The following is a 20884-nucleotide window of genomic DNA, read 5'->3' as shown; positions in this document are numbered from 1 at the left end:
CAGAATAAATGCACAGTTCTTTTTTTAAAATTGTGCTTAACTGATGATGTTTTAACTGTTCAAGTCAGATTTATGCCTTTGATCTTCTATACCAGTGGTTCTCAACCTTCCTCGTGCCACAACCCTTTCATACAGTTCCTCATGTTGTGGTGACCCCTAACCGTACACCATTTTCATTCCTACTTCATAACTGTAATTTTGCTACTGTTATGAATCATATCATATGTAAATATCTGATATCCAGGATATATTTTCAGTGTTACAATTGAGCATAATTAAACATAATTAAAGCATAGTGATTAATCACAAAACAATATGCAATTACATATTGTGAAATATTTATGTGTTTTCCAGTGGTCCTAGGTGACCCCTGTGACAAGGTTGTTCAACTCCCAAAGGGGTTGGGACCCACAGGTTGAGAACCGCTTGTTCGATACTCATCTCTCCAACGCACTGTTTAGTAACCACTTTTCTCCCATCCCTTCATTGTAGATAAGGGGAGTTCACCCGAGGCTTACTTCCTGTGTAGTTCCCACAAATAAATCTTGGGCTCCCACTGCAAACCGGATTCCCACAATTCTGGCTCTCATACTAATCCCACTTTTTGACTTTGGAATTTTATGATTTAAAATCCGTTGGTGACTGACGATGGTGTGCTGCTTCTTCCATGTGGATTTAGTTTACATCTCAAAAGACTGTGAAACCCCAGACACTATTTTATCTGACAGTTGGGCACCATCCAAATTCTTGGTCACATTGTGCTATAGCACCTGTATCTTCTGTGTTCCCTTCCTGAGGGCGAGTATCGAGCAGGGCCATGATGTAACCACAGGTTGTTCTTAAGTTGGAGCTAGGATTTAGTGCACACAGTTCATATTCAGCAGAGAGTTGGTGACGTGGTGGTATGAGTTGGGCTGCTTACTACAAGGCCCACAGTTTGAAATTGCCAACTCTTCCTCAGGAGAAAGAAAGGACTTTCTACTCCCATAAAGACGTATTATCGGGGACACACGGGCAATTCACCCTGGTCTATAGGGTCACTATGAGTCAGCACTGCCTCCATGGCAGTGGTTTTTGCGTGTGTTTTAGTGCAAGAAAAGGCCCAAAGCTCTGTCAGTAATTTAAAAGGTGCAGGTGCAGCAAGTGAAGGTGATTGTGATGAAGAATCTGTTGGGACTAGAGGTACAGTCATTTCCAAGTGAGGGCAAATTTATATCATATTGGGGCAAGTAAGAGTTGTCTGTAACAGATGTTTGTGACCCATCGATGCCCGTGCATAGTCATCAGTTAAATCATCAGGTTGAAAAATAACAGTATAGTGAATACTAAGCTATGAATATTAGGTGTGTTTTTCCCCTGCTGCTTATGTATGCTTTGGCTATTAGCTTTCAGAGCAGTTTTTCAGAGCTAGCTTTCGAAATGTATAGGGTGGTGCTGCTATGCCACTTGACTACGAGTGAAGGGGCTGCTGTGGGGGTTTGGTGCCTGGGGACCGGTGATACATTGTGTGAAATGAGAGGGCAGGCCCACCAAGTGACGCTTACCTAGGTTTCAATACCAATTCCATAGAAAAACACTGATAGAAGTCTCTCAAGCATTTTTAAAAAATCATTTTATTGGCGGCTCATACAACTTTTATCATAGTGTATACATATATCAATTGTATCAAGCACATTTGTACATATGTATGTTGCCATTATCAGTTTCAAAGCATTTTCTTTCTACTTGAGCCCTTGGTGTCAGCTCCTTATTTTTTCCCTCCCTACATTTTTATAATACTTATATTCTCTTGCATTGATCATAATCTAGACCTTCTACAAAACTTTTATTTATAATGAACTTCCATGTAAATATTGGATTCAGCTTTTCTCTACATTCCACATAACTTTCTTAATCCTTGGCGAATCTTAGCAGTGGATATATATTATATACATCACAGTGCTTCTTACACATTTATACATTTATATGCAATTACACAAAACAAAGAAGAGAAACCATGCCCCTAGAGCAGTTGTTCTCAAGCTTCCTAAACCTATGACCCTTTAATACAGTTCCTCATTTTGTGGTGATGCCCAACCATAAAATTATTTTCGTTACTGCTTCATAACTGTAATTTTGCTACTGTTATGAATAGTAATGTAAATATCGGATATGCAGGATGTATTTTCCTTGTTATTGAACATAATTAAATTGAACATAATTAAAGCATAGTGATTAATAACAAAAGCAATATGTAATTATATATTGTGAAATATTTTTTCTTTTTTTACATTTTATTAGGGGCTCATACAACTCTTATCACAATCCATACATATACATACATCAATTGTATAAAGCACATCCATACATTCCCTGCCCCAATCATTCTCAAAGCATTTGCTCTCCACTTAAGCCCTTTGCATCAGGTCCTCTTTTTTTTTTCCCCTCCCCCCTCCCTCATGTGCCCTTGGTAATTTATACATCGTTATTTTGTCATATCTTGCCCTATCCGGAGTCTCCCTTCCCCCCTTCTCTGCCGTCCCTCTCCCAGAGAGGAGGTCACATGTGGATCCTTGTAATCAGTTCCCCCTTTCCAACCCACTCACCCTCCACTCTCCCAGCATCGCCCCTCACACCCTTGGTCCTGAAGGTATCATCCACCCTGGATTCCCTGTGCCTCCAGCCCTGCAAGGTAGAATTCGGATCATGGTAGTTGGGGGGAGGAAGCATGCAGGATCTGGGTGAAAGCTGTGTTCTTCATCGGTACTACCTCGCACCCTAATTAACCCATCTCCTCTCCTAAACCCCTCTGTGAGGGGATCTCCATTGGCTGACACTTGGGCGTGGGGTCTCCACTCTGCACTTCCCCCTTCATTCAATATGGTATATATACACACACATATACACACATATATACACATACATACACACATATATACATGTACACACATATATCTTTTCTTTCTTTCTTTTTTTTTTTTTTTGCATGATGCCTTATACCTGGTCCCTTTGTCACCTCATGATCGCACTGGCCGGTGTGCTTCTTCCATGTGGGCTTTTTTGCTTCTGAGCTAGATGGCCGCTTGTTCACCTTCAAGCCTTTAAGACCCCAGACATTATCTCTTTTGATAGCCGGGCACCATCAGCTTTCTTAACCACATTTGCTTATGCACCCATTTGTCTTCAGCGATCCTATCATGGAGGTGTGCAGTCAATGATATGATTTTTTGTTCTTTAATGACAAATCAATCAATGAAATTTTGTCTTAAAGCATGGTGTAGCATGGGTAACAGTCTTCATGCTGGTACTCTTATGTGGGTGTATCTGCATGTGGGTGGTCCCGCCTGGAGATGGATAGAGGCACTGTGTCTCAGTTCCTAAGACCACCAGAAATATGTGTATTCGGATGCTCTTAGGTGACCGTGACCCCTGTGAAAGGGTAATTCGACCCCCAAAGGGGTTGTGACCCATAGGTTGAGAACTGCTGTCCTAGAGGGAAGGGCTCATAGAACCATGCCTCTGAAATCTCAATTTTAAGCTTAAAATTCAAGTGAATTTTGTATTTGATTTTTAGATTGGGACATACTATATATAAAATAAACATTTGGTTTTAACTATAAATACTAACTCCAGTCAAGATATGAAACATTGCTGACCTCAGAAAAATCTCATCATGGCTTTTTTGGTCAAGACTGCATATACACCCTTCTGCAATTGCTGATATAACTTCTATTATTGCAGCTTAGTCTTGCCTGTCGTAGAAGTTTGCTTAATTGTGAATTATGTAATAGCTCTTTGTTTGGTAATTCTTCCACCCCTGTAGTGTTTTACAGGTGTATTCACATTGCGCATGTCAGTTGCACCTTCCTTTTAGTGCTGTTTCTGCACTGTACGAATGAATGCACCAGAATTGTTACACCTTTTCTGGTTGTCGGACACTTACGCTACTTCCAGGTTTTTGTCTGTAGAAGCACTACTGTTGAATCATAGGATGTAGGCATATGCTTTGTTTTATGAGGGACTGCTTCAATATTTTTGAAATGATTAGCAATGTACTCAATGGCGTGGTTGGGGTTTAGTTATGTACCTTTCCTTAGTTTCATGATTTTTCAAGATAGCTTTTAATTTTTATGAAGTCCAGTTTCTCAATTCTCCCTTTTATTGTTAGTACTTTCTGTATTCTAATATCTTTGCTTCGTGGTTGTCAATATTTTTTCCTTTTTTTTCTTTCTAGAAGCTGTATGGTTTTAGGTTTTGTCTATTGTGATTTAATAATGTGTATAGATTGTGGGGTAGAGGTTTATTTTTTTCTCAAATCTCCTGTTATCTCACAGTACTGCTTTCCATTTTCCATGGAATTCCTGTATAGCCTAAGTTTATATGTGGAGACATAAATATAAGTTTTACTCTTGTGATTTAAGCCAGTACAATAATTTTCTGTACCTAAGCCAAGATGACAATTTCTTGATAACTGGAATAGTTTTGAAATCAGAAAACATAAGTCCTCAAACTTTGTTCTCCTCAAAGTTATTTCAGGCTATTCTAAGTACTCTGCATTTTCAGAGGAATTTTAGAAGCAGCTTGCCATTCCTACAAAAGTGACCAGACATTTTTATTAAGATGGCATTAAATCTGTAGGCTAATTTGCTAGGGATTGACATTTTAATCATATTGAAGTTTTCCCTCCATCATCATCTACTCATGGTGGAAGCAAATCTCCATTTGCTTCTATCATCTTTAGTTTCTTCCTGCAGTGCTTTAGCTCTGCTGTGGATGGGGTATGTGTATACAACTCGGGAGATTATGCATATTATAAAATGCTCAGATGAATATCACTTGGTGGGGGGACTAGATCAGTTGTTAAAAGCATGGGTAATGCTTAGGAATAAGCCATCAAGGGACCTGACCTTTGCATCTTCCCCCAGATTGATTTGGCTTATTGATAAGAGTGGCAGTGGGATCTTGGGCTAATCCACTTCAATCCAGTCAACTCCCAACTCATCGTGGCACCCTGCTTAGGATGTCTGAGCTCTGAGTGTTTCAGAGGAGATGGCCGCCTCTTTTCCCAAGGAGCAGCTAGTGGGTTTGACCAGTCAACCTGTGGTTTGCAGTAAAGCACCAGGAGACCTTGAAGTAGAAGGCACAGCTCCTAGAACGTTCACTCCCGTAAGTGCTATTTGGTAACATTAAACACTTGTCTGCCTCCTGCCTCAAAGATTCATGAAGTTTCTTAGCTTTGATTTTGACATTATTCAGCATTTATATTTTCAAAGTTTTACAATAATCATCACAAAGAAAATGATATAAGCTCCATGCCACTGAGAAACTAACAAGCTTATCTTTATAGCTCTCATAATTGCAGAACTAAAATTGTAATACAAAACATATAATTTCGGAGAGAAATTACTGAAACCCAGATGAAGGTCGAACATGATAGTGGAATAAGAGGAAAGTAAAAGGAAACAGGAAAGAACTAGGAGGCAAAGGACATTTATAGAGGTCTAAATATAGACATGTACACATGTAAATATATTTATAACTATAGGGAAATAGATCTATGTACCGCAGACATTGTGCCTCCACTCAAATACTTCCCCAAGGCAAGAACACTTTGTTCTAATAAACCGGCATTCCATAATGCTCACCTTCCCAACATGATCTCTGTGGACAAAATGGGTGCATGAGCAAATGTGGCAAAGAAAGCTGATGGTGCCTTGTTATCAAAAGATAAAGTGTCTCGGGTCTTAAAGGCTTGAAGATAAGCAAGTGGCCATCTAGCTGGGAAACAACAAAGCCCACATGGAAGAAGCACACCAGCCTGTGTGATCATGATGTATCGATGGAATCCGGTATCAGGCATAAAATACTCAGAACAAAAAATCCTGTCAATTTGAATGAGGAGTGCAGAGTGGAAACCCAGAGCCCATCTATAGGCAACTGGACATCCCTTCAGAGAAGGGTTACAAGGAAGAGACAAACCAGTCAGGGTACAGTGTGGTACCAATGAAACATAGAACATTCCTCTAGTTCTTTTATGCTCTCCGCCACCCCACCCCCATCATGACCCCAGTTATACCTTACAAATCCGGCTTCACCAGAGCATGTACACGCGTACAGATAAGAGCTGGAAACACAGGGAATCCAGGACAGATCAACCCCTCAGGATCAATACGGAGAATTGTGATACCAGGAGGGTAAGGGGGAGGTGGGGGGAGAAAGGCGAACTGATCACAATGATTTACATATAACCCCTTCCCAGGGGTCAGACAACAGAAAAGTGGGTCAAGGGAAACATCAGTGCGAGTAAGACATGAAAAACAATTTATAAATTATCAAGGGTTCATGAGGGAGGGGGGAATGAGCTGATATCAAGGGCTCAAGTAGAAAGAAAATGTTTTGAAAATGATGATGGCAGCATGTACAAATGTGCTCGACACAATGGATATATGTATGGATTGTGATAAGAGCTGTCTGAGCCCCCAATAAAATGATTTTTTAAAGAAAAAAACCTATAGTTTCAAAATCACATCAGTCTACTTTTGGCATATTACGTCTATAAAAAAACTGTTGAAACAGAGACTTCAGAGTGACAAAATTCTAGGGTAGATGTTACGTGTCAGTATTCTGAAAGGATGCTGGAGGAGAAAGGTCTGCAGCCTCAAAAGCTCTGCTGGTTGACCAGCAGAGGGCACTCAGCCTTGAGGCTCAGTGCTTTTCCTGCTTGTGCTCTGTTAGGCCTAGCCGCTCAAGAGGTCTTTTCAATGTAGATTTTCAGGGTTCTTGTTCTATACTGGGTCCAGCATTTGGTGCACTTTTACTTATCCTTGCTCTCAAGACTTGGAAGGTATTTAATATTTGTGTGGGAGCCAGCTCTTCACTCTACCCTCGGTAGCCCATGTGTGTCTAGTCCTTGCTTTCTCTGTAAAATGTAAAGTAACTTGACGTGCACAGATAAAGCTTGTGACTGGACACTGTTTACACAAACAATGCGGGTTAGTGACAGAGCCAAACTTTCCATAACACTCATTCACAAAGGCAGCACCATGCCTGTCAGCCTAATGCAAGTCATAAGGAAGCAAGGAGGTTATTAAAATAGTAAATGTATGGTAGTCCTGGGCCACCATTCATTGATCGCCCTCAAAGCAAGAGACACAAACCAAAGTCTAAGGACAGTCAGTTCCATAGCCTTGGGATAGCAGTCGTCTTGGTCTTCTCACACTAGGGTGTTCCTTCCTTAAATCCAAGGGTCCTTAAATCTATTACAGGTAGGTTTGAGGAAAGCCAGGGTACGTGGCGAAGCTTGCGTTGACTCTCCTGCTGTGGCCTCTGAAGGATGTGTGTGCCTCGAAAGGCAGAGTCTACAGTCCCAGTGTCTGTAGCACATGGCCTGGGCGCTGAGGGTGTCCACTTAGGAACATAGCACCAGGCATTTGCTTCACTTGGGTTCTCAAGCATTTTTTCTTCCTGATGAGAGATTTCTCCACCCAGTTTACCTACCAATAAAAATGTACTTGCCCTCTCTCAGACATGCCTGCCCCTCCCATTGTGAGTCTCCAGCAAGTTGATGTGGGGTGGCCTTTGCACCCTGCTGTGTGGCAGCGACTGAATGGCCTTCTCCTCTCGCCCCATTTTGAAAACTGACTCTAAATAAGATGAAGTCTCCTCTCTGAGAGTGGTTTTAGAAATGTACATAAGTGGTTCACGGGCACGAGGCAGGCTTTCTCCCTTGTGTTGGAAAACCAGAAGATGAGAAGATTGCATGACTTGATGGCAGCCTTAGGCCGGTCTATATTTATATCATTTTATTTTCTCAGCATGGTTTAGAGTTCTATGCCATTGGCTCAATGAATGACACTACCTTATGTCTCAAGGACATTATTTATATATTCTGTATCATAATATGATCATGGTGTCCCTAAAGTGAGACAGATATACAGGAGTGGATTTGGGGTCTGTGTTAGGTCGGGTTGACTAGAGAAACAAATCTAGTGACACTCGTGTATATATAAGAGAGAGCTATATCTCAAGAAGTTATTATATATCATGCAAACACCTCAGCCCAGTCCAGATCAAGTCTGATACTAGTCCATAAATCCCTTTTCAGACTCACACAGCCACATGCAATGAAAGTCTTATGGGTCCGATGGTGGTGGAAGCTTCACAGGGCTCTCACAGGGCTCCATGTGGTGTGGCTTTTCAACAGGAAATTGAAGGCAGAGACAGGAGTGGCCTGCCTCCAGAGAGCCAGTTATCTCAGTGGCACCTTTAAATGAGGACATCAAGCTGCAACCTGATTGACAGGCTAAATTCTACCCATACTTTACAGGTGTCGTGTTGACACAAAAGAGCCTGACAGGTTCTCACTTAATTGCAGCCCTAATCTAAGAACAGATGATATATATTTAATCATTTTATTGGGGCTCTTACAACTCATCACAGTCTATACATACGTCAGTTGTGTAAGGCACATGCATACATTTGTTGCTCTCATCATTCCCAAAACACTTTCTGCTTGGGCTCCTGGAATCAGCTCCTCATTTTCCCCCCTCCCTCCCCTCTCCCCCTTCCCTCATGAACCCTTGATAATTTATTATTATTTTATCATATCTTACACTGTCCGACATCTCCCTTCACCCACTTTTCTGTTCGTCCCCCAGGGATGAGGTTATATGTAGATCCTTGTAATCGGTTCCCTCTTTCTACCTCCCCTTCCCTCCACCCTCATGGTGTCACCACTCTCACCCCTGGTCCTGAGGGATTCATCTGTCCTGGATTCCCTGTGTTTCCAGTTCCTATCTGCACCACAGTGCATCCTCTGGACTAACCAGGGTTGTAAGGTAGAATTGGGATCATGATAGTGGTGGGGGAGAAAGCGTTTAAGAACTAGAGGAAAGTTGTGTGTTTCATCAGTGCTACACTGCACCCTGAGTGACTCATCTCCTCTCCACTACCTACTACTAGAGATAGCCAGTTGTCTACAGATGGGCTTTGGGTCCCCATCCCGCACTCCCCTTCATTGATATGATGATAAGATTCTCTGTTCTTTGGTGCTTGATACTTGGTCCCTTTGATCCCTCATGATCACACGTGCAGGTGTGCTTCTTCTATGTGGGCTTTGTTGCTTCTGGTCTAGATGCCCGCTTGTTTACCTTCAAGCCTTTAAGACCCCAGGCACTATATCTCTCGTTAGCTGGGCACCATCAGCCTTTTTCACCACACTTAACTATGCACACATTTATCTTCAGCATTTATATGGGGCAGGTGAGCACACAATGATGGTTTTTGCTCTTTGGTGTCTGCTACCCTATCCCTTCAACACCTCGTGATCATGCAGGCTGGTGTGCTTCTTCCACTGGACTTTGTTGCTTCTGGGCTAGATGGCCGCTTGTTTACCTTCAAGCCTTTAAGACCCCAGGCGCTATATCTTTTGATAGCTTGGACACCATCAACTTTTTTCACCACGTTTGTCTTCAGCAATCGTGTCGGGAAGGTGGGTATAATGGAATGACTGTTCAGTTGAGCAAAGTGTTTTTGTATTGAGGGAGTAAGTGAGTGGAGGCCCAATGTCCATCTACTACCCTACTAAACCTATAAATATATGCACATAGGTCTATTTCCCCCATAATCATAAATATATTTACATATGTATATGCCTGTATTTAGGCCTCTATGTATGCCCTCTGCCTCCTACTTCTTTCCTCTATTTCCTTTTGCTTTCTTCTTGTCCCACTACCATGCTCAGCCTTCATTTGGGTTTCAGTAATTCCACTCGGTTACCTTGCCCTTGATCACTCCCTACCAGTCCTCCCACCCCCTCCCTGCCACTGGTTTTGAACCACTTGTTGTTCCCTTGTCCCTGGGTTGGCCAACACCTCTTCCCTTCCCCCACCTCCCACTCTTCCATGCCCACCCCCCACTGTCAGCCCTGCAGAGATAATAATATGTGCATACAATTGCGGTTGGCCTCCACAGCACCAAACAAAGTGGCACATAAAAACAAGGCGATGATAGCAACACCAGTAAACTAACAAACAAAAAAGTCACTGAAATACAAAATCTAAAAGAAGAAAGAAAAGCCTGTTAATCATTCAAAGTCTGTTTGTTGACTTTTAGGAGTGTTCTCCAGACGAGTCTGATGGGGTACCATACCCTGGCCCCAAAGTCCATCCTTGATACTCCCTCTGCACCTCCTTGCTCTGCTCCCCTCCACTGCTCTGTTGCCCGCCCCCAGTGTTTTGCCTCCGTGTGGTGGGGCCAGCTTGGTCACACATCCCACACTGTGTCTCCCGTGCTGTCCCATGTAGGGCCATGGGTCATTGCAGGATGTTGCATCTCACAGTGGGGCTGGCCATATGTGAATTGGCTGCTCTGAGCAGGGCTATTGTCCTCTGAGCTTGGTGGGCCATGGTGCGTTCCACTCCCTTCCTCCCCCTTAATTTGCTTCAGCTTCCTTCTGGGTATGGTAGGTCGGTTCCTCTTCCTCACCAGATGATCTATTTTCATTTTCTGTGGCACTCCCTTCCATGGTGGGGGTCAGGCTGATTCTGGTTGGGGCCGGGCATATAGTCCAATCTTTTTATGGATTCCTCTGCGTGTTACGTTGCCCTCCTGGTTTGGTGAATCATGGTGGGGTCTTTATGCACATTCCAGTTCTGTGGGGACAACCAATACTCTCCCCCTGAGTTGATTAAGGCCCCATTCCCCCCATGTCATCATCTAAGTTTCTCCGAACCCCGATTCTCCCTCCTCCATCCCCCTTACCCCTTCTTTATGTTGGACTCTCATGTACCTCCGTGGGTGTGGTCTGCCCTCCCCCCAACTAACTATGCTTCCACCCGTTTATTGCTAGATAAGTGTCTATTCTTCTATTCCTGCCGTACTGATTGTCCTTTTGAGATTGGCTTACCTCACTTAACATGATTTCTTCCAACTCTTCCCATGAAATGACATGTTTCACGTGATCGTCCAAAGAACAGATATATTGACATGAATCTGCTCAGTGCTCGCCCTCATGAAGATATGGGTGCTATAACAACATGTGGTGAAGAAACCAGATGGTGCCTGGCTATAAGAAAGAATAGTGCCTGAGGTCTCACAGGCTTGCTTTCAAGTAAACAACCATCTAAGTCAGTGGTTCCCAACCTTCCTAATGCTGTGACCCTTTCATATAGTTCCTCCTGTGGTGGTGAACCCCAACTGTAAGATTATTTTCGTTGGTACTTCATAACTGTAATTTTGCTACTGTTATGAATTGGGCGACTCCTGTGAAAGGGTCGTTCAACCCCCAAAGGGGTCGTGACCCACAGGTGGAGAACCGCTGCTCTAAGTGAAATGAAGTGAAGCATCGGCTAAGTCAATAAGGAAGAAGCACCAGCCTGTTTGACTCAGGGGTTGTAAATAATTCACTCCAAATCTGAAGGGTGTGATTGACAGCGTAAATCTATTTACCTATTTTCAGCAAACACCCCCACCCCCACCCCTCAATCCTCCATGGATTAAGCCTCTGGTGAGTCCCTTCTGACCAAAGTCTAGGGATGTGACTAGCCTTGTGAAGTCGATTAAGGGAGATGTAGTCAGGTTGCAATGTAATACCTTATCATTCCATCTCCTTTTTGACCCACTTTTAAATTGTTTCCAGTTTTAATGTTTTCTGCTTTGTTTTTGATTGAGGCTTTTCTATGTTTTGTCTAGTCATTGTTGTTGGCTTTTTGTTTGTTGGTTTGCTTCCTGTTTGTGTTGTATGATTTTCTATACATGAAATCCATGATAGGTAGAGCTGTAGACACAGGAACTGGATTGATAATTGCCTAGGGGCACGGGAGGGGAGGGTGGGAGGGGATGGGGAACTAACCACAAGTTCAAGAAGAAAATATCCCGGAATTATGGTGATTGCTCCAATCTTATTAGATTGTTTCATGTGTGAAGTATATACCAATGAATCTTTCTTACTTTCTTTTTTTAAACTGTAAAAGACCTTAGTCATCTATCTGACCTACTGTGAGACAGCACAAGGTTAGAATTTAGTAACGATCTTGTAGAGAGTATGGAAACTGTACTGTATGTTTGCTTCTCAGTTCTTCTCTTCACTTAAAATGTCCTAGCTTTGGAGCTTGGTTAAACTATAAAGATTAAGATAGACGTTTGGATTTTCATTGTCCTATGATTCTGGGAATGAAGTTTACTTTAGCATTTAGTTAGAGGCTTGGTTAGTTAGGGTTAGTTAGGCTTGGTTAGTTTACTTTAGCATTTAGTTAGAGGCTTGGTTAGTTAGGGTTAGTTGGTTAGTTAGGTTAGTCGGTTAGTTAGGCTTGGTTAGTTTACTTTAGCATTTAGTTAGAGGCTTGGTTAGTTAGGGTTAGTTAGGCTTGGTTAGTTTACTTTAGCATTTAGTTAGAGGCTTGGTTGATTCTGAAAACAGGAGGCTCCTCCACACTTTGATTTGCGTTCTGGGGAAAAGCGTCACCATCAGCCATCAGTCTGAGGTGCCCCTTAGTCTTCCTTTTCATAGGAGGCACTTGCGGCTCTACGAAAACTCAGAAATGCTCCTAGGAGGGACAAGGTAATGAGGCAGCGCAAAGTATTTCTCTAAGTTAGTAGCAACAACTTGACAGTAAAAGAGACATGGGCAGTGAGGTGGAACTCGTTCTTACCAGAGGACAGGAAGGAAGGCCTGGAACAAGGATTCCACTGTTTGCACCAGCTCGTGGAGACAATGACTAGGTCCATTGCCCTTTTGCAGATCAGGGAACTGAGCTGCAGAGACCTTAAGTCATTTGCCTAAGTTGCTAATGTACCAAACAACCAGTGTTTACTGCTGCTCAGTTCTCCTGTATGTTTGTCTCCTCCAAGATAGATGCCACCTAGCCTAGACCCATGACCGGGTGGATTGACAGAATGGCTGTCAATCCAAACATAGGAGCAATTGTGACCCAAACATAGGAGCAGTTGTGAGGCTGGCCCAGGACTGAGTGGTGTTTTATTCTGTTGTTCAGAACATGGCTATGAGTTGGATATGATTCACCACCGAGCCAATAGCGTAGCCCAGATAAACTTTCAAATTGAATCAGAACATGGACTATCATGAAGCTCTGTTCCCCTGGGTGGTGACTTTGGATATGGCCCGTGAAGTAAGTCACTGAGAACCTGAGAATTCACGAAGTCACTGGGGCATGAAGACTCTTCTGCTTTTAACTTAGTCTAACAATCATCTAATTTACCAAAAAATGTGGAAGATAGGTAAAAACGCTTTTTAAACTTTTCCTTCTTAGTCATTGTTTTTTGAGGGGATAAACATTTAGAAGGCTGGTTCTTTTTAGTTACTTAGTAACATTCCTCAAATGGCATTATTGTTGAAATTGATAACTCAACAATATCTGCTTATCCTAATAAAGCCAGCGAGTGTTTCCAAAGTTTTATTATGAAAACATAAAACTGTGTTTAGTGGTACACTGTACAATGTGGACTAAATTGATCTACTTGTGAGTATTGTATTTAGATTTGATTAGGCTTCCTGGCCCTTGAGCACCTTAATTGTTTCTTGCATCTTAGATGATTTTACTTTGCCTCTGCTTATGTAAGTGAAGAATTGAGCTTAAAGACTTGTTGTTAGGTGCCACTGAGTCAATTATGACCCGTCCGACCCTCCGCACGCAGAAGGAGACACTGCCTAGGCCTGCGCCATCCTCACGGTTGCTCCTGTGCTTGAGCCAGTGTTGCAGCCACTGTGTCAGTCCTCGTTGAGGGCCTTCCTCGATTTAGCTGCCCCTCTACTTGACTAAGCATGATGCCCTTTTCCAACGTGTCCAAACTATGTAAGACTTTCTATGTATGCACGTATGTATGTACACATGTATGTGTGCAGTCTCGCCATCCTTGCCCCTGCAGAGTACTCAGGCTTTACTGTAGTGGCATGTGTGTTGCTGTGATGCTGGAAGTTGTGCCACTGTGTATTTCCAGTGCCAGCAGGAGTCACCCACAGTGAATAGGTTTCATTGCCGCTGCCAGACTAAGACTGGAAGAAGGAATCAGCTACCCACCTCAAAAGAAGTAGCCACCAAAAGCCTTTTACATAGCTTAAGGGATGACCTGATCGATTTCAGAAGCAGTCTTTTGCCTCTGAAGCCTCCTTTTCTTTCTGCACCTGCCCTGGGTACTTAGCTGCATTTGTGCTCTTGGGCATGGGCACTGTACGGTTGTTTTTAAGCCAGTTTTATCAACTTCAGTGAAAGCTCTTGGTGGGAGGCAGAAGCTTACAGCAGAGAGTAAAAGGTAGATTTGGGTTTTTTATGGCTGCCAGCCATCCGTGCACTCTTCGCCTCGTTACCATGGATAACTGAGAGGTAGCGGATTATTCTCGGCAGGTCACTATGAAATAGATGAGTGGATAGTTGGGGGCTTACTTGAATTACAAGCATGGGAATAAGAATGCTCTGTATTTTTACCCAGGATCAGGACAGTTTGACTTTCTGAGTCAGTCACCATTTGGGAAAGAAATGTTCTCACCTTGGTAGAGTTGTGAATTATGAAAGGCATTTCTGTTGGGTTACTGGAGATCCCTCGGGGCTGGTTTCGTTTATAACATTGCCTCTGGCCCTCTGCAGCATCCTGTTGAAATGACCTCCTTTTCAACCCTGTGCTGGCAGCTGTACCATGACTGTTTCCCCTGGATCCTTCAGGCTTGTCACATGACAAACATGAACTGTGACCTCTTTGTCCCTTACCCAGATGACTAGCTCGTTTTCTTCTTATGTGTTGAACAACTTTGCTTTATTTTCTCTCCTTTTCCCCCCTTGTTTCTCCCCCATCTTTTAGTTTCTCCCCAGACAAGAGTTCTCTCTTGTGGCAGTTTTCATTGCATTTATATTCTGGAGCACCGATGCAGAGACCCACACAGGCCTTTCGCACCTTCACAGCTTGTGTAGGTTAAACAGTGCTCGGAGCACATCACTCGGACCTCCAACAACTTCCCCTCTCTCCCCCAGTCACCGTGTCTCTCCCCCAGAGGAAATCTCTGTCTTCACTTCCACTGCTGTGTCTGACTGAGAACTTTGATACAAATGGAACCATGCAGCACACACTCCTTTGTGTCTGGGCCCTTTCATTTGAAACTGCGTTTGTTTTGAAACTGCTGCTAGTCATGTTACACAGCTCACTTTTGATTGGTAGTGTTCCAGTTTGTGAATGCTTCACTGTTCATTCCACTCTTCCCCGCCTCCCTTTTTTTAACTTTGCATGGATTTGAGTGGAAGTTTCCAGAGTAAATTAGTTTTCCATTCAATACTTCACACACATTTTGTTTTGTGACTTCGGGTGCCCATCTCCTTGGGGGTGTCATTCATCCTATGGGCCTGTCTGACTGAAAGTTGTGCCATTGGAGTAAGCTCAGTTCCAGACTTGAAGAGTGGGTGACTAAAGGCCACAGTGTTAAGGGTTCCACCAGTGTCTTTTCAGACCAATAAGCCTGGACATTTTTATGATTTTGAATTTTGTTCCACATTTTTCTCCTCCTTTATTCAAGATCTTCTGTTGCAGTGGTTCTCAACCTGTGGGTCACAATCCCTTTGGGGGTTGAATGACCCTTTCATGGGGGTCCCCTAAGACCATCAGAAAGCACGTATTTCTGATGGACTTAGGAACTGAGACCACACTTGTGTCCCTCTCCAGGTGGGTCTGGCCACATGCAGATACGCCCATATATGAGTACTCGGCGTGAAGACTGTTACCCAGGCTGCACCATGCTGCAAGACAACATGTCATTGATTTGTCGTTAGAAAGAACCATTTCAAAAAAAAGAAAAGAAAAATATTTCACACTATATAATTACATGTTGTTTTTGTGATTAATCTCTATGCTTTAATTATGTTCAGTTTATAACATTGAAAGTACATCCCACATATTATCTATTTACATGACGATTTATAACAGTAGCAAAATTACAGTTTTGAATAAGCAACGAAAATAATTTTATGGTTGGGGTCACCACAGCATGAGGAATTATAAAGGGTAGTGGCATTAGAAAGATTGAGAATCACTGTTCTATTGTGATCCTTTTCAGATCCCTGTTGGTGGTGGTAGCGGGCACCATCTAGTTCTGTTGGTCTCAGAGGCGAGAAGCCTGAGGTTTGTGGGGTCCATTAGTTCTTTGGAGTATTTGTTTCTCCTCTTGATGGGCATTTGGATGGGTTCCAGGTAGCACTGTTACGGGTGGTGGTGCTTGTAACAGTCTTGTAAATGTCTCTTTTTTTTAATGAACATTTATGGCTCCTTAAATAGAAGTGGAATTGTAGAGACATTTAATTTTTGTAGAGATATTTAATTTTTAAAGTCTTATAAGAAACCAAACAATTTTATTTTAGGTAAACTTTTGGAAGGACACTTTATAAACACATAAGGATTCAGCTTTAGAATACTAAATCTAATTTGTGGCTAAGGAAGGTGCCTTCAATCAAATGATCTATGTAGATCAAGACATAACTATGTATATTCAAAAACTTGCCATTCCCTGCCAATGACAAGTTATTCTAACTTTCTTCTCACTGGTTTTATCCAGTTTTCCAGAGCCCATTCTACAACAATTCTTTTTGTTGTTGTTTTTTGTCTGTAAAAACTTTATGGACATATTTTGATGGTAATATTTTACAGTATTTAGTGTCTGAGTGATGATGGTCGCAGGAACAATGATGTTGTGGTTTGAAAACCATCTAAGCTAATGTTACAGAGGCTGGGCTCTGGCAGTTACACGCACATATTACACGCATTACCAAGAACTGCTCAGGCGATGAGACTGGCTCTGTTTAAAGCCAGGCCTCTGTGGTGACTGGAATCATCTCTCCTCCCCTCTCCCTTCTAAAATGTTAACTTTTCAAAAGGTGTCCCATAGCTACATGGGAAGAAGCTTTACCTAATCTAAGTATTGAAATATGTTTGTGGTATCTATCGTACACCTAAAAAACTGGGTCCATTAGGTAAAGTGGCCCCACTCCTCCTGTTAACAGGCATAGAATTACCGTATATACTTGAGTATAGGCTGATTTTTTTCAGCACATTTTTAATGCCATTTTTGTGGTCAAATTAAGTGCCTCAGCTGATATTTGGGTTAGCTTATACTCGAGTATATACGGTCAGCAGGACCATCCATGTTTTGGAGATTGCCTCTTTCCAAACAAAACGCACAGCCCAGAAAGGCAAAGAGAAACGAAAATCTGGTAGTTGTAAAGGGTAGAGAGATAGAGAACACTGGAAGCTTTGCGTCTGTATGAAGCAAACACCTTTTCTTATGTCTGGCTTTTGGATGAAGGAAAGAGAGCTGTCTGTCCTATTACAGCAGTTTTGAAACAAAGTACAGTGAAAAAGAGAGTCAAAAGATTGCACTGTGACAAATTTATCCTTTGAGAATTCTGTGGATTTTTTTTAATCTACCAATTTTATTTTATATTTTAAGCAAGTGTTTGTAGACAGCAAAACATAGAAACTGTTTTAATAGAGGACTATTGTGTTTCTTGCCTTTTATAATATTTAGAACTAATTGGTTCTGTTTTCAATTAATTCATTAAATTCAGGTGGTCTTAGGGATAAGCTGTGTGTGTGTGTGTGTGTGTGTCGGGGTGGGGGGGCTGCTGTGCACTGAGCCTAAACCCTGGAGGCCATGGAAGTGGTAGTCCTTGTCCTTAGCAAGCAGATGGTCCAGGGAGGGGCATATACAGACTAGTTTGATACGGTGTGAAAGTGAGGCCCATAGTGAGAATTCCTTGGGGAGCTGGAGAGGGAGCATGGAAAGCAGGTCTTCCTGGATGAGTAGAATGACATCTGTCTGTTGGTAGAGGAGCACTGTGGCTAGGGTTATAAGATGCTTTGTGAGGAGTAATGCAAACTCAGTCTGGGGAAAGCCACGGTGGCGAGTTCATACCGGGTTTGGTAAGAAGATTAGACCATCCTGATGGTTTGGTGGGTTACACGTTGGGCTGCTAACCACAGGGTCAGCAGTTCAAAACCACAAGCTATTCTGCGGGAGAATGAGGTTTTCTACTCCTCTGAAGTGTTGCAGTCTTGGAAACCCACAGGGGCAGTTCGAGCATGTCCCATGGGGCCACTGTATGTTGGAGTTGACTTGATGGCACTGAGTTTGGTTTTTGAGATTTTTTTTTTAATTTGTGGTGACAACACAGCATAGTGACCAAGAGCACTCTCTAGATCACTGGGACCTTGCACGATGGCATAGCCTATCGGAACCATATTTCTCTCTTGATAAATGTGGACCGCACATGCCCGACTAGCTGCAAGGTGGTGATAATATGTGGATGTCAATATGCTAATCTGATTGTAATATATTAATATGATATATTAGTAAAATGGTAAGATGTGAACAGTACTCAATGTACATCTCAATGCCTAGTACAATTTCAGGTAGTTGCTATGGACAGAGGGAACCATTAGAGACTTCTGAAGCAGGATGTGGTGGCCATTTGCTGCCATACCCCACTACAACACCAAACTCACTATGACAGTCAGTGCTGACGCCTAGCCGTCTCCTGTGGGCTTCCGAGACTGTAACTGTGGGAGTGGAAAGCTCAGTCTCTCTTGAGGATCCTGCTGCCTTCCCTGAGGGCTACTGGAGGGCAGCATCGAGTCAAATCCAGCCCCTTACCCAGCGACGGGGTCATTCCCCGATAAAGGATTCCTTTTTGTAAACAATCTCCCCTTTATTTTCTCCAGGGTCTCAATGACAACGTTGCTGCTTCTGGGACACCCAGCCTGACAGCCACCAAACAGTTGCTTCGTCCAAGAATCACGAGAGTTTGCCTCAGGGACTTGATATTCTGCATGGAGCAGGAGAGGGAGCTGAAGTACTCACAGACTCTGTACCTGGCCCTTCTGAAGTGACACTCCGCTCTCCGTGCAGAGCCTCCATGCTGTTTACTGCCAAAGACATGGAAAAGAGCACTGTTGCACTCTCGTGAAACGCCCATTTCTGGGAAATAATCCCCTCTATGGGAGGCCATTGTTTACAGTTTCAAATTTACTAATCTTATGCCATTACCTCCTGGGGTTCCTGATGACCAGGATTCAGCTTTGCCTTGTCAAAATCTACCATGCTGACCTGCTTCATTTGCTGTAAGGTGGTATAGCCTGTGAGGTTTCTAATTCCAAGTTTCATTGGGGAAAGAAAAAAGAGTCACAACTTCCTAAGAAAAGTATATTTAAGTCCCTACACTCACTCTGTCTCCTGGGCTACGTTAGGTGGTCTGGCTTGGGAACAAAGTCGCTTAGCTAACTATGGCATCGCTTCAAGTTGTAGGTAGTGAGTTACCAGGCAAGGCCCACGACAGGTTGCTAACCGAGCCCTGTGGTGTCGGAATGGAGACATGGAGATCATTTGTGCCTGAGGTTGATTCTCTGGTTCATCTCACCATGGTACCAAGTAAGGGGCCATCCTTGTCAGGGCAGCCTTAAAATTGAAGCTGCTGAAATAACATGATGAGAAACTGAAATGGTGGGAGAATGGGAAGGAAGTGTGGGGCATTAAGTTCAAAGTGATGCAGGGAGATGAAAGCAGAGATATAACACAATCTGCTGTGTATGCCCAGGAGCCGCCTGGGGAGAGTGGGAAAGACAAGGCATCCTGTCTCTCTCTTCTCTTCTCTTCTCTCTCTCTCTCTCTCTCTCTCTCTCTCTCTCTCTCTCTCTCTCTCTCTCTCTCTCTCTGTGTGTGTGTGTGTGTGTGTGTGTGTTGCTATTGAAGAAACGGGAAAAATACAAAGGAAAATGAATCAAACCCTTTCAAATACTATATTTTAAAAGGAAGAAATTATATTTTATTTGTATTCTTTAAATTCTAAGAAGGATAAGGTTTTGTAAGTTACCTTTTGTTCTTCCTTTTCTCATAAAATTTTACTCTATGTTTAAAACATCTCGGTGCATTAAAAGTGACCAACTTGATTAGAAATCTTTGGAATGAGGATTCTATTTTGGAGTCTGTACTTAAAAGTGAAACGTCAGCGTTTCACCTTGGGGGACCATGGAAAGATAGATGTACTGTAAGAATGTGTTCTATATTCATATGAAGAGGAAGCTGCTATTTGCAAACCCTCATTTTTCTTTTAAAAAATCCCACTTGAATAAAAAAAATAGCTGTAGGTAGAATATAAACATGCAGGGTAAGTAAATCCTCTAAAAAGTTTTAAAATGGGGAAGCTATGCTTGTTAGACATAGATTCAGAGTGGCGCACAAAGCCTGACGTATGTATTATGCTTTAATCTCTCCTCCCCAACGGGACTGTTATGGCTGTATTCTATATTACTCTTAAGTTCTGCATCAGCCCAAAGTTTTGTTTTAGCAAGTTATTACATACAATGCTGTAAATTATGTGTGAAGAGTATTTTGAAAAGAGATTATATACTTTGTTGGGTTTTATATATTTAAATGCTTAGCTTTATTTTTTGTAAACTGCAGCATATCCTCATATTTGTGTATAATCTTATTGATGAGATGTTTAAAATTATTTCAAATACTTCATTAAAATAATTATTTTATTATAAGAATAACTTTGGTCATTTGCTAACTTTGAGGGCAGTGTCATTGGTCCTGAAATGCTCATATCTGCTGGGCACTGGCTCTCCCAGCTCAGACTTTCTTTGAGATGGTGGCACGAGAGTTGCTGAGCCTCACTTGTGATCTGAGTGGGCTGCATCACTTGCTCTGGATGGGGTTGCATGCTATCTGACTCCCGAGGAAGCTATGTATATTCATTATATCATATATACTCATGTACAAGCCACGTTTTTTTTTCAGCACGTTTTTTTGTTGTTGCAGTTTTTGTGGTAAAATTTGGTGCCTCGGCTGATATTTGGGTCAGCTTATACTCAAGTATATACGGTAAATTTTTTCTTGACCCATTAGCATTTTCTC

General features: G+C 42.5%; 1 protein-coding gene across 1 annotated transcript in view; it reads left to right on the top strand.

The window, feature by feature from the left end:
• The window catches only part of TAF4B (TATA-box binding protein associated factor 4b), a 116219-nt gene extending 95760 nt beyond the window's left edge, over positions 1-20459 (top strand). The window contains exon 15 of the mRNA XM_075532850.1: positions 18691-20459. Coding sequence (XP_075388965.1) covers positions 18691-18858 — 168 coding nt within the window. The 3' untranslated portion in view covers positions 18859-20459. The remainder of the gene's footprint in view (positions 1-18690) is intronic.
• Positions 20460-20884: the final 425 nt, after the last annotated feature.

The sequence above is a fragment of the Tenrec ecaudatus genome, chromosome 15 (assembly GCF_050624435.1).
Source record: "Tenrec ecaudatus isolate mTenEca1 chromosome 15, mTenEca1.hap1, whole genome shotgun sequence".
Classification (NCBI taxonomy): Eukaryota; Metazoa; Chordata; class Mammalia; order Afrosoricida; family Tenrecidae; genus Tenrec; species Tenrec ecaudatus.
Note: the sequence above shows the minus strand (reverse complement) of the source record. Positions and strands in the feature narration are given on the sequence as shown.